The sequence below is a fragment of the Agelaius tricolor genome, unplaced genomic scaffold (assembly GCF_023055355.1).
Source record: "Agelaius tricolor isolate 1412-34295 unplaced genomic scaffold, bAgeTri1.0.p SCAF_7, whole genome shotgun sequence".
Classification (NCBI taxonomy): Eukaryota; Metazoa; Chordata; class Aves; order Passeriformes; family Icteridae; genus Agelaius; species Agelaius tricolor.
In genome coordinates this window covers 44,841,007-44,854,793 of record NW_027269267.1, presented here as the reverse complement: position 1 = coordinate 44,854,793, position 13,787 = coordinate 44,841,007, and the positions used below count along the sequence as shown (strand labels likewise).

At 35.2% G+C, this 13,787-nt stretch overlaps 1 protein-coding gene across 16 annotated transcripts in view; it reads right to left on the bottom strand.

The window, feature by feature from the left end:
- The window catches only part of MYCBP2 (MYC binding protein 2), a 175,052-nt gene that overhangs the window by 124,637 nt on the left and 36,628 nt on the right, over nucleotides 1–13,787 (bottom strand). For 15 of the 16 annotated variants that reach the window (XM_071431021.1, XM_071431023.1, XM_071431027.1 and 12 more), the window contains exons 5-13: nucleotides 12,552–12,748; nucleotides 12,085–12,327; nucleotides 11,745–11,816; nucleotides 9,867–9,963; nucleotides 5,401–5,474; nucleotides 4,171–4,309; nucleotides 3,491–3,567; nucleotides 1,753–1,957; nucleotides 682–846 (exon numbers count right to left, since the gene is read on the bottom strand). In XM_071431021.1, coding sequence (XP_071287122.1) covers nucleotides 682–846; nucleotides 1,753–1,957; nucleotides 3,491–3,567; nucleotides 4,171–4,309; nucleotides 5,401–5,474; nucleotides 9,867–9,963; nucleotides 11,745–11,816; nucleotides 12,085–12,327; nucleotides 12,552–12,748 — 1,269 coding nt within the window. Of the gene's footprint in view, nucleotides 1–681; nucleotides 847–1,752; nucleotides 1,958–3,490; nucleotides 3,568–4,170; nucleotides 4,310–5,400; nucleotides 5,475–9,866; nucleotides 9,964–11,744; nucleotides 11,817–12,084; nucleotides 12,328–12,551; nucleotides 12,749–13,787 lie in introns of those variants that run through there. The other variant, XM_071431036.1, reaches the window with a different exon arrangement.

Genomic DNA, 13,787 nt, shown 5'->3' with positions numbered 1-13,787 from the left:
ACAAAACACTTGGGTAAAAAATTGCACTTTCTAGCCAAGAAGGAAACTCAATGATGTACCAAATTTTTAGTGGATACTGACAATTTTAAAATTTATAGCATGGGAGAAGAACAGATATATAAAACAAGTGCTAGAATAAAAAGTGAAAGGAGAGCTAGGTCTAGGCCACTTGTCCTGCAAAAAATGAAAATCCAAAAGCAAACCTAAAACTGCTGTGAATCACGTGTTTTGAAAAAGAATTCTAAAGGAATCATAAAGCCATTGGAATTTATTTCATTATATTTTACTTAAACTGTGGTGTACAGGATCCCCTGCTACCTTATGAGCAGAGAAGCACATTAAGGCTTAGCTTCCAGCAGCCTTTGTTCATACCAAAGCACATCTTATGTCTGTGACTTTTTCCTGTGTGGCCTTCTTGTGCCAACTTAACATAAGTTAATTGTTTTTTCTTTTCCTTAGTGGAAGAATTACTTTGGATATTTGTCACTACTGATGCTAAATTATGTTACAGAACTTTTGGAAACTACCTTTTTCTACCCTTCTGTCATATCTGTCTGAATCAACAGAATGTCAGAAATACATTAGGAAACACACAAACAACATTTTCATGGGCTAAAAACTTCCATACTAATTTCAATTACTTCAGTTGAAAAATAATGCAGAAGCCCAATATTAACTTACTTGTACTATCAGAGTAAATGGCATCTTTTCCAAACATGTAGAGTTCTCCATCTTTGGAAATTACAGAACTGCTTCCATTATTGCACGCTGTAGATATGACAATCTTTCCTTCCATTTTAATAATTTTTTTAGGCTTATATGGTTTTGATTGCCGTCTGCTTTTAGCTTTAAATAAAGAAATAAATTACAAGTACATCTACCAAAAAATCCTCAAACCATCATAGTTTTCAGACCACTAATGAAAAAAACCCAAACAAACAACTCACTATAGGTACAATCTCCTGATCTAGTTTTAATTGGATTATACTGGCTCCTCTCAAAAAATTCAATGGCAAGCCAAGACATGATTAGATCAGTATCTTTTAGAAATGATTCTTCAAGTATTTCAAATCATGTTAATTACTCTTACTAATCTACCACATCAACATCTCCCACCTGTTTCCTAAAGTGAAGTCTTTAATTCAATATTACAGCAGATCACAGCTTCAGGGCACTTAAAGGTATCTTCAGTTGTCTTACAAAGTCTGTTTCAACCTACACACACAACTACAGAAATCAAGACTAGGAAATGTGTTAATCTTATATTGATGAGGCATTTGTTAGCCTGAAGATCAAAGTAATCTGTCTTCTTTAACATCTGAAGAATTCTGCTTGATCGAGCACAGAAGATCTGCTTCTACAAGCTCTCATCAATGCACCTCCACCAGCCAGCAAAACACCCATTTCCAAAGCTCAATAAAACAACAGTTAAGAGGCAAAAGTTTGGCTCCACAGTTTTTCCAAGTTCCAGGCAGACAGCATGGCCTCTTGACCAAATTTACTACTGTCTTTTCTTGGGACAAATCTAAAATAGTATTTCCACCACACACCCTGAACTGTGGTAAAACACAGATTGGATTCTGTAGCTGGGAGAGGTTTTGGCACTGGTTGTCAGAACTCATGGCCAGCATCATCTCCAGCACAAATGGCATGCTTACATGTTCCTGGAAAATGCTGAAACTCTTATTTTCAAATTAATAACTCTTTAAGAGGCTTTTTCCAACCACTGGTCAAGCAAGCAATGGTACATACTTGATTCACCATCCTCTCCTTTACTAGCAGAGCCTGTGAAGAATATGCTTCCATCCTCAGCAACAAGTAAGGCATGTGAGCCATCATGTCCAACAGAAAACTGAATAATCTTTGGAGATTTTGTGATTGGGAGTTCAACCCATTTGCCAGCTGAAGGGCCACCTTGTTTGATTCCAAGGCTCTGATATTTGCCAGTATAATAAATCTAGGAGAAAAAAGTTTATCAGTTTTAGTTATGACACAGCACTTCAAGCTTACATAATTCTCAAAGTTGCATGGTTTTTAATTCCTTTCATTTCAAAGCACACTGCACTCTTCCTGACTTTGTTTATGCCATTTCACTATCTGTCCCAAACCCATCAATTTTGACTTAATGAGGGAAACATTCTGATTAGATTCTTAGATTAGATTGTTTGGAATTGTGCTTTCTACTGAGCCACTGAGTGAGTTTTCATATATAATTGTTTGGCTAGATGAGTTGAACACACAAGAAAGAAATGAAAGAAACTACTCAGAGGAAGCATTTTAAAACACCTCACAAAAATGTCTGGTCTGTGTAAAAACAAGATGGTATCATAACAATAAAATCAATTGAAAATAAAAAAAATTACTATATATTTTAATATGCTTCAACACATTTGTAAAACATGTTTAGTAAATGCACAGTGGCCACTGACTACAAAAATAACAGAGTAAGATATTTCATGTGAACAAACACAAAAATACTGACATGAACTAAAAAGTTTCCTTTAGAACCATGCAACTCAACAGCTCTAGAAAATTGGTATGTCAGCCTATGGGGCACCTGAGGCCACTTCACATTGCCTTACATATTGTATTTCCTACCTTAACAGACAATCTATAGAGCAAACCCAGGAAATGTGGTAATTTTATACTGAACAGGCAACTGTCTCCCTCAATGCTGAAGAGTTCTATTTGATCAAATTCTGGTACATACCATTAAATTTTCTTAAAAAATATTTACTCTAACATTTTAAGCAATCTTACTGCTCTGACAGCAGCAGAGCAAGGCCTTCATTCCAACAAAGCCATTGCAATTTTGAATATGTAATTAAGAACTATGTTTCTACAAGATAAACAGCATTAGTCTTTCACACTGAAATTGAACCACAGTAAATAATGTAAAGAGTCACCAACAGTATTATTTCTAAATCTCCATGATTATGCAAATGCCTCAAAAAGTTGAGCAAAACAACATATCAAATCATTAAGAATAGGTTTGAAGAAATCAATCGAAACATTTGCATAGGGGAATCAATAATTCTCTAAAAGATCAGAAAAAAAATCAGGATGGGATTTAAATAAATTACTACAGTCAGACTGTGGAAAGTTATGAGGTGATCAAATTTGCAAAGGTGCTAACACATCATTTCTAGACAGAAGACAGTTTTGTTTCCCAAATTTAAACAAAGCCCTTTATTGTAAGACTGACTGTAGAAATTCCTATAAATTCAAGTAATGGATTTCTAAGGGGTTCCAACTATCTGAATGGTTGATTATCTTATTGGTTGATTGATTATCTAATCTTTTTTTTAGTGAACTATTTGCCTTTTAGATACTAAAGCAGGCTCTGAAAAATATATTCGAGTACAGTCATAAACATACATTCTAACATACTGAAAAGGCAAAAAAGAAATTATGGAAAATAATGATTAAATTAAAAACCACAGAAATCTATTGGTGCAATTTGCTATTTACTACAGAACATTTTCAGTACCTTTCCACTAGCAGTTTTCATCAGTGCAAACTCTCTCCCAGCACCAAGGACAGCTGATTCCTCATCAAACCCTGTACCTGTGCAAGTAAGATTGTGTTAACTGAACAGTTTAACCAGGCAGTTTCACAGACCAGTCACCTATCCACCTCTGCTGGTCCATGGAGCCAAACATGCTTTTTCTTTTGTTCTGATAGAGCCAAAAGCAAGCTCAATAGAGCAAAAATACCTCAAAGCAAAGGCCAAGTGATCTTTTTTCAAAATACCTTCATAGTTATTAACAATTCTTCACCTCAAATTCTGATGCAAATGTGTTTTTCAATGTAATTCTTTCTCCCTTTAATCCAGTCAGTGATCCTTGTAAATTGTTGACTTTGACCCACAGCAAGGAGTTCTGCAGCTTATTATAAAGTCCAAGCTTCAAACAATTATATATTTATTATACAACTGAAGGAAAAAACTGAAAACCATGAACAGTACTAGAGACAGAAAGGTGGTTCCAAATGGGTGTATGGATTTGACTCTGAGTCAAGTAATGCTTGAATGGTTTCACACCCCTCTCCATGTGTTTATTATGGAGCTCTACCTTCCTGCACATAGTAGAGCCAAAGGAAAATGCAATGTTTCAGCTCTACTGTTCGAATTATCAGGCTTGTTATTAACCTTCAAAGAAGAGAACTTACTGATAATGTGCAAATCTTTTTCCAGATCAAACAATGAGATGCCACAGGCATGTAAGCATTTTCTTGCAAGCTTAAGCTGCAGTTCTTGTTGCAATACTGGCTCAGTACTCGTAGCAAATATTCGCACTACAAAGCCATCCTGTAAAAAATACAAAAATCCACTTTATACTGTACAAGAAATTAATTAATTTACTTCTCAAGTCCTAAGTGCATCGACATAGTACTATTTCAGAGTAAATGTCAGAGGACACATTGATAAAGTAACTTTTATTATAATTACCACAGAGGAGAAAATAATTAAGTGGCCACCAGGACAAGCTGAGGTATCTCACTCCTTAAACTCATTGAGTTCTAGGAAAATGCTATGAACACTATAAAAATAGTAAACTGCTGTAGAAATCTTACTCCTGCAATTATTTACATCTATGTTTAAGCCCTGAACTTCTTCTCAGAACTCAAAATTCTGCATGCAGAGTGACTGCTGTAAAGAGTAGCTAGAAGAGTTTTCTGTTTACAAGTGCAGTCATGTTAAAAAAAAACCTAACAGTTGATTCTGTTAGGAGGGAAATGGATTAATCTTGGTTTTTCTACCAAGATGTTTCTAAACATCTACAGTTGATGTGTAGCATCTGTTGCCAACACAGTTTCAACCCATCCCTGTTTTGCAGATTTCTCACTTGAAAAACCACACCAGAATTAAAAACATAGTAACTGTCTGCTGAAAAAAATATAACCACCACTACAGTTTTGTCCCTAGTAGGAGCACTTTGAGTTTCTACAGCTTTGGCCATCAGGCAATTTCCAAACAAAAATCAATTGGAATGTAGTATATTTCCTATCTCTTCTAATAAAACTGTCTGAAATGCTCCAATAAGTTCCAAAGCAATTACAGGAAATTAATAAAGAAAAAAATTTTATCGTTAAGATCTACAAAGCTTATCCTACAAAGAACCTGTAGAACATATTATTCAACGTATGAGAATTTTTCTTTTCCTGCAAGAGCAATGGAGTTTTTCTTAAAACTTATCTGAAAAATAAAAAAATCAATCACAAATCAAAATTGTGTGAATTAATAATGAAATACTGCATTTTTATGCACAAATATGCAAGTTTATCATTATTTCTAGTTACATGGATTTCTTCCTTAATTGTGTTAGTGAAGAAAAAGCCAAACGTGAAGCAAAAGGAGGCTATAAATATTGTAAAAGAAAAGCCAGTTGTAAAACTTACATCTCTAGATGCTGCTATTTGATTAATATATTCTCCATCTGTGAAAAGGATATTCTGCCCTTCAGTATGACAATCTGTGAGAGAAAGATGAAGTGCACTGCATCAGTTTATATTAGCATACATACACACACTGATCTCTGCTTCTGTCTAATTCATCCTCACTCCAATCAGATCATGAGAGTTCTACTTTGTCTCAAGTGAGACCATACCATTCTGATAATGTGTTATTTTACATTAAGATGTCCTGTCTCACCAAAAGCATGTAATTCTTCTTAGCTCTTGTAAGAGTTATTAGAGCACTTTCCAATGTATGAAATGTGAGTGGTTACACCCCAATATTTAACTGCAAAAGAAAGGCATTCACCTTTCACAGGTAGTCACCTGTGAAGCATATTTCAAACTATTACAACACAAATAAATTCAAATTTTCCAGGACTATTAAATCTTTCTCCTTTCCCAAAAACTTTTTTTAATATAAACACCATTATCTTCAAAGAAATGTCTCCTTGCTCCAGCACATAAAACCTACAGAAATGAATTAATCATTGTTTTCATTATTTATCTCATTTTTTCACAATTTATAAATCTCACCAACTATTAACTGAAAATCTAGGAGTTTTTTGAAAACTATGAAGTATATACTTGAATACATCACTCATTAATTGAAAATAGCTCAGATAATTCCAAGAAAATGGGAGGGAAAGAATTCTATCCAAATTAGGAAAAAAAGAAAAATACCATGCAAGTTTAAATCTACGTCACTACACAATTTCTTCTTCTCTTCCTGCAGTGCTGATGGAGCTACTGGCAAAGAGATTGATATCATATGGTTTGTGTTTGTCTCATTGATTACACACAGAAAAAAGACCTCTTCCAAAAATACTATAGGACAGCCACTTTACACTCCAAATATTTGCTTCATAATCTGAACAAAGATCCAGTATTAACATTTTATCAAATAAATTTAATGCTAAATGGAGCATACATAATGTCTTTCTAGCATAACCAGCAAGTTCACTGGATTTTTGCTACCTAGCTAAAGCACTAAAATAATACAGCTGAAAACACGCCTTAGAAACCCACTGTTTACTTTTTCCTGATACACTGCCCAGTCCAATATAGTGTCTTAATCAGGAACAGAACATGCATTAAAAAGCCCTCACTCACTTTCACATCTGGAAGCAAAACATCAAAAGCAGACAACATTCCTTCCCCTTAGAGCACAACCAGGTATGAATCACAGAAAGTATGCAGCAAGCACGATGGAGAAAGGCAGCAGAAACACTGAACCTTGAAATACTGCTCTCTCAAAAATAATCTTGGATTTAACAACCAAAGGCAGTCCACGCTACTAATTCTCTATGCTGCAAAGTCATGTTAGTCATAAAAGAAGTACCAGTAACTTGATGAGAAGTTCCAAAACTAATCTAAATGACATTTCTCCAAAGGTTACAGGAAGCTGGTAAGCATGAAGTTTCCTTGAATGACTGAAAATTACATGCTCACACAAGCAGAACAGCCAAGGAAACAGCACATTCTGGCCACCAGTGGGTCCATATTGCACTACTTAGCCTATTGCTATTGAGTCATTTCAAGAAAGGTGAGTCTCCTGGTAAACATTTCTGGGGGTTGTTGCTATGTTTGGTAGATCTGCTCAAAGAGGAAATCTAGAACAGAGGTGGTTTTTTTTTGTTTTTTTACATACATGCTCTCCAGAAGACTTCCTAAAACTTAGCGCTTATTTAGCTACCAAACAGGCCCAGCATTAAAAATCAAATCATTGGGAAGACTAAAAAATGTAAGACAAATGGAATATTCAGAAAAACTAGTATAGTGTCTCAGCTAGGAAGAAGCTTGTATGATCAATTCTAAATCTTATTCAGTCTGACTTTGTATATTACTATGGGGATAAGGATAACCAAGCATTCTGTCTGAAGATTGCTATAAGAGAAAGGGTTTATATACCAAAACCACATAACTACAGACATCTTTTAATCACAGCCTCCTTAGAGGCTTCAAAGGAAGCCTCTGTGAAGCATCACCTTCCACATTCATATGCACATTCTGCACCTGGCTAGGTGTGATTTGAGATCACTTAGGCTACCCTCAGTTAGCAGTACTTTCCACACTAAGGGAATAGTCCTGAGCCTAAGACACTAATTTGCAATTTCAAAGAACAATAAAACCATATACCATGTGACTTCAATTTATCCAGCTGAACACAGAAGCTGTTTTAAGGTATGCAGTAAGCATCACTGTTGAAAGAAATGGCAAAGATGAAAACCTCTGTAAATTCAGGTCTAGTCATCTAGTAAATTCTCATGGAATTCAGACATTCTTTTATGATACATGGACTGAGAAAACAGATACTCAACTCAGGTACAGTGTATAAATCTGGGCAAAAGGCTCAGACACAAGAATGTTGACACACAGCCTGGTAGTTCCAGAAACAAGGCTGGATTTGAAAGATTACCTTTCAGAGTGGAAAGACCTCCCCTTAAAAACAGAAGTTTATGGCTTCAAGAAGCTGATGGATCCTACTGTCTGAGAAATGAGAAAATAATGTTCCATAGTTCTCTGACTTTTCTAAGGTCATGTGACTTCTACCTAGGATCAACTTCTAATCCAATCTCCTAACCTCCTATGCATCCCATGTATGAATAAATTCTAATACCTTTCTTTAATGCACTATCACCAGCCCAGGCATTTGAAAGAGATTAATTCCAGATAGAGCCATGCCTGAATATCATCCCAACTAGAAGCAAATATTTGCTGTGTTCAGCTGTTAGCAAGGTCACTGGCCTCTAGTTCTATCCAGCATGGCTTTTCAAAACTAGAACAACTTGCAAGTCACCATAAGATTGCAGTGAGGCAGTCACTACTATTCAGAATTAAGTACCTACTGTTTTCCTCAGGTCAGACACCTTCTCCCTACCTTCATTTCATTTTTTCTAATGGGAAAGGAAAATAACCAGAAGTGGACCTTCTGGAATTTGTCCCAGGCAAAAGAACAAGGTCATATCTTCTCATAATAACACACTGAGATAAATGTGTAGAAGTGCACAAAGCAAAACAGCAAAGTTCAAGGACTGAAATACAAAGGACTGGAGTTACAAAGAACATCTAACATCTACTCTAACACCATCACAAACCATACAAAATGCAACTGAGAGGACAGTTTGAGAAATTTCTGAATAGGTATTCCCATTGGGATTTGCTTTTGCAAATTGTTGAGAAGGCACACACATTTGATCTGTGCCTTTTTACAGTATAAATACAAGGCAGTCTTGCAGAACAACACTTGTCACTGAGATTTGCAAAAACAAGCAACAGCTCCAAAGGGTAGACTTTAAATGTGCTCAAATCTCTCTCAAGACTTGCATGAGGAACACTAATTTGTTTACAAATGGTAACATAATTAAGGACATCAATGAACCCTACTGTGTAAGAAGCTGCCCTGAGGTGAACAAAGCTGAAAAAACAGTCTGAAAGGCAGTTTTTCAGGTCCTTGAATGTGCTCTCACTGAAATACCTCTTACAGCCACCAGAAAGAGTAAGAGCAGCTTAAAAAGATGTCCATACTTTAAGGATGTGCAGAAGGATGCATGGACTAGATTCAATATTCAGAACTTGTTTAAAAAATTGCTGTTTGCATTTTAAAGACAAAAATCCTAGAGAACTTTTCTGAGGTTTCAGCCCGTGCTTTCTTATTTATGTCAGGATTAAACAAAATCTTTCTTGTGATCTACAAAATAAGCCTGTCATTGTTTGATTAAAAAATATCCTTGTGTCCTTCTGCTATTTATCTGTGTAGCTAAGAACAGATGGATTTCACTAGAAGGCCCTTAAAGCATGTTCCAGGAACATCCTTATTCTCTAAAGAGACTGAAGTTATGAGGCTCCTCTGAAAAAGGACAACAAAATGAACACAAACAACCCCCCACAATCCAAACAAACCCCACCCAAAACCCCCAAAACCAAAAAAAAAATATTCTCCCAACAAATCAACCAAAATTCACCAGCATGGTCCATCACTGTTCATTAGCTGCCTTTGCTTTTTGGATATATTTTTACACTATTAAAAACAAAATTGTTTTGTTCATAGTTTATAACTGCCTACATGTAAGAAATCCTGGAAACAAAGTCATACATGAGCCAAACATGAGAAAGAAAAGAAAACTTTTAGGAAGAAATTTAAGCTCTTGTAGTCTTTAAATTAAGATGTTCACATATTATACTTTAAATTAAGATGTTTACATATTATAAAATGTTGCAATATTCTTCCAGCAACTGGAGTAAGATGTAAGGCCTTTAAGTGAAATACTGAAGCTGGTCTGAAGTGAAGCAAAGTCATAAAGCAATCTATCTGTGGCCTGAAAAATCTCAGTTTCTCTTCTGCTTGCCTGACAATACAGAACAGGGAAACAGCAAACTCTACCAAATTGCTCTCATCTGGAGGATCTCACCTGGCAAAGCAACTGTACCGTCTTGTTCCAAAGTTTCAGGGTTTATTCTTATGGCTGTCATACTGTGATTATTCACATCTCTGTATAATAAATAGCCCTGGCAAGAACAAAAAAAATATACGGAGGTATGAAAATACTCTTAAATATGTTAACAGATATTAAAAGGGGAAAAAAATGCAATGATTATTTTAGATATTGCTTTAAAATAATGGAAGCCTTTTACATCAAATGATGATCAACATTTTTTCTACTAACCCAAATTTTAACTAAATTTCTTATTAAAAAATGGAAATTGGACTCCCTTCCTCCACTTTCTACATGCCATAGATTAGCATGCTGAAACTTGTATACAACTTTTGAAGTCCCACATTTTAATTGTTATTTATATCTGTATACAATTAGATTTAGATTTGTGTGTCCACTTTTCAAATCAACAGACTAGTCACAGGAATACCAGGAAGGCAATAGATAATGTTCTCCTATATAGAAGAGCAATCATTAATACATACTAATACATGCATTAAAACCTAGAATAAAAAAAGTATTCATTAACTACTTTGACTCACACACTAAGACAGTTCCTTCCATTGAAACTACTGGATAAATAAATCTTGGCAAAATCCGGAAAACAAACCCACATAAATTAAGCAAAGAGCATTAAAGTAGATAGTAAAGCTTCAATCTAAAAGTAATATGATGAAGTAAGAAAAATCACCTGAATTTAACTTAACCATGCACCTGAAGGGAAATGACACTAAGGACATTTTATCTCTTATGGACACGTAACTAGCAATAAGTGCAAGTCACACACCTTTCTATAAATATAGCCACAGAATGACACTTGTCCAAACTGCAGTGCCCTTGGCTACAGTCACTGTGCGAGTGCACACACCCATACAAGCACTCAAAAAGCATCACATATAGTTATGTACAGAATGTCCAAATATGTAACACTATATAATGAAACCACATGAATCCTGTTCCTTTCTGAACTGATAAAACAGGCTCCAGAATGAATACATCCACACCCATTTGTTTTGTGTCAGTGTACCTTTTGGTGATCTGCTTTTACATTAAATAAAACCAGATTTCATGTGTTTGTGTTTACATAAACACAATAACTGCAATGAAAGAACACATACTTGCAATGAACAATTTCACTTCAAAAGTGTGGCAAAGAGTACATTAAAAATCACATTGGACAATGAGATCGCTCAGTTAAGAGTAAATATACAATAAATTCAGTAAATTAATTGTTCTCTGAAATAGTTTTTTATGTTTTGAGGGTTTTTTATAATGAATAATAAAGGTATAAGAAAAATTGGTTGATATTCCAGAAACTAACTCTAAAAAACACAAACCATACAAATATAGTTAACTCTGCAATGACAATGTCAATAATTATCTCTACGTATTGTTTACATACGCTCAATCCTCCCCAACTAAAACAGCATTTCCTTATTTTACTGCAGATGTTTTCATGTCAATTTCTTTTCATAAACAGGGATTTCAAGTATTTTTTACATGTTTGTTGTTACAACACTTTCTTACATCCACTGACATGCACATACACACATCAGAACCACACAACAATTGACTATACAGTTCATAAACTGATGTGCAAAAATATATTTTGCAAAAGTCTTTACAGTGACAACACAAAGCAAAGACACTCCATTATTCCTTTCCACAGGCCAGTGATTACAGGTCCATCATCCTCCATAATTTAGAAGCCAGTACAAAAAATTTTGTTTTTTATAAAGAAAGCCAAAGCAACTATAAAATATCCATGTAAGCTTACTCGAAGGCAGGGTCTACTTAAATTATTTATGAGGGATAAGGAGGGCTGCACATTTTATATTTTAAGTATTCACTTACCTGAGCATAACCTAACCAAGACTTTTTTTCTTTTCTGTTTTTGATGCGGGATGTAGAATTGTATATATGGCCCTGAAAAGCAAAACATTTCCATCATTTAACGAATACCAGAGTGAAAACTCAACAATCATTTCCCATCTAAGAAATATCTTCAACCATATTGCAAAGTGAAAATTCTAAGGAAATGTTGTCAAGTTGTCACAGAAATCATCAGAAAAATTTACACAAACTGTAATAGAACTGATGATCAATAAGCTATGTAAGATTGCCCATGGAAACATCATAAAAGTTAAATTAAAATACTAAGTATCACTCATCAGACAAGAAGCAGACACATTACCCTCACTGTCCCACTGTATCCAGAGCCAATTTTGTAAAGTCCATCTTTACATAAGAGATAGAGGAAAAAACCATCACTCTGAAGTAGGCACTGGTCATCTTCATCTACAGATATTTCTTTCAATGGCCATTTGTGCATCAAGGCTGCCTTTTTTATCCCATTACTGAACCAGTCCTGGATTTGGATTTTGCCCACCAGAACTGCCTGCACACTCCGCTGAAGAGAGTTTAAAATGGTTGGCACCTAAACAGTAAAAGAAAAAGTGAGTGAAAAAGATGAAATTTTTTTAAAATGTTGTACCTTCTGTTCTAACTCCAGCTCAAGAAAGACCAAGAAATACCAACTCATCTCAAAAATAGTGGGGGGGGGGGGGGGGGGAAGGTAATTAAACAACACATCTTCTCAGAACTCATGAGAAGTACTCATTTACATAAATTCCCAGATACAGAGAAGTTTTAGTGCAAGACCTGAATAGTCTGACAAGCATGGCTGCCATTATTGGTGAGGATTGCAGAGATTGCTTGCAATGTCCTTCCTGTCTCTCCCCAGGCAGCCACCAGACTGAAGAGGCAAGCACAGGAAAGCGCTGTCAAGGACTGTCCCGTGCTGTCATTCATTCCCGTGCTACGGACTGTTATTTCCAAAAGCAGCTGGAACAGAGATTCTGCAGATAAAACACAGCCATTGCACAGATCAGTCACAAAATCATACAAAACAATTTCACTATCAATGGGAAAATAAAAAAGGAAAATACATTATATCTTTCCTCAGCTATTATGTTCAGAGCTAATTTCAGACAAAAAAGCATCTTAAATGCACCTGAATGATCCTTAACTTTTCTTCTTTTCAGCCAGAAAACATTAAGTCTGCATAATCACCATGGCTGAAGAAGAAAAACTACAAGTCCTTCTGTCACAGTGGAACACATTAACAAGAACTGGGCCAGAAAGTGTTATTATAGTAGACACTATTCAGTCTACCCCATCACTGAGATGATGTGTAGATCACTTGTCTACTCTTTATGACCATTACCCATGTTGAAGCACAACCCACTTCATAGGAACAAGCATTTCAAATTGAGGCTTGAAAATTATTTTGATCATATGCCTCTTTCCAAAGACTGTTTGGTGGCTGAACTTCTCTAACAGGTGTGAACAGAAATCCACCTAAATTTTCCCAAGAGCTGATAAAATTAATCACTAGGGCAGTAATCAAAAAGTTTTCTTTGTAGCTTTTTAATATTCCATGAATCAATACAAAGTAAGTTTTCTGCAGCAAATTACAATCTTTGGAGATGCAATACTGTTAAGTCATAAAACATGAAAAAATACATGAAGTCTAAAGACTTTTTAAAAATTGTCTTTAAACAACTCAGGCTACAGCCTAGACTTCTCTGCAGTTCTATCAACAAACATGGGATTTTAACTTAAAGGATATAGTCAATCATGCTCTCAAAGGCATCAGAAGTTCAACTTTTATTTTCAATATCATGTAAAAGAAAATTAATTTTCAGGGAAACTTTGGGATGGCCAGAGAAAAGAAAAACAAGAATTGTGACACTCTGCTTAGCAGTTCCACATAAATTACAAAATTAAACATCTAAGCTATAGACCACAACAGCAGATTACAAGAGAAATTCACTCTAAAACTGTACTCTTTCCAATAAGACCAAGTTTTTTATGTTTCAGTAAGAAAGTAAAACT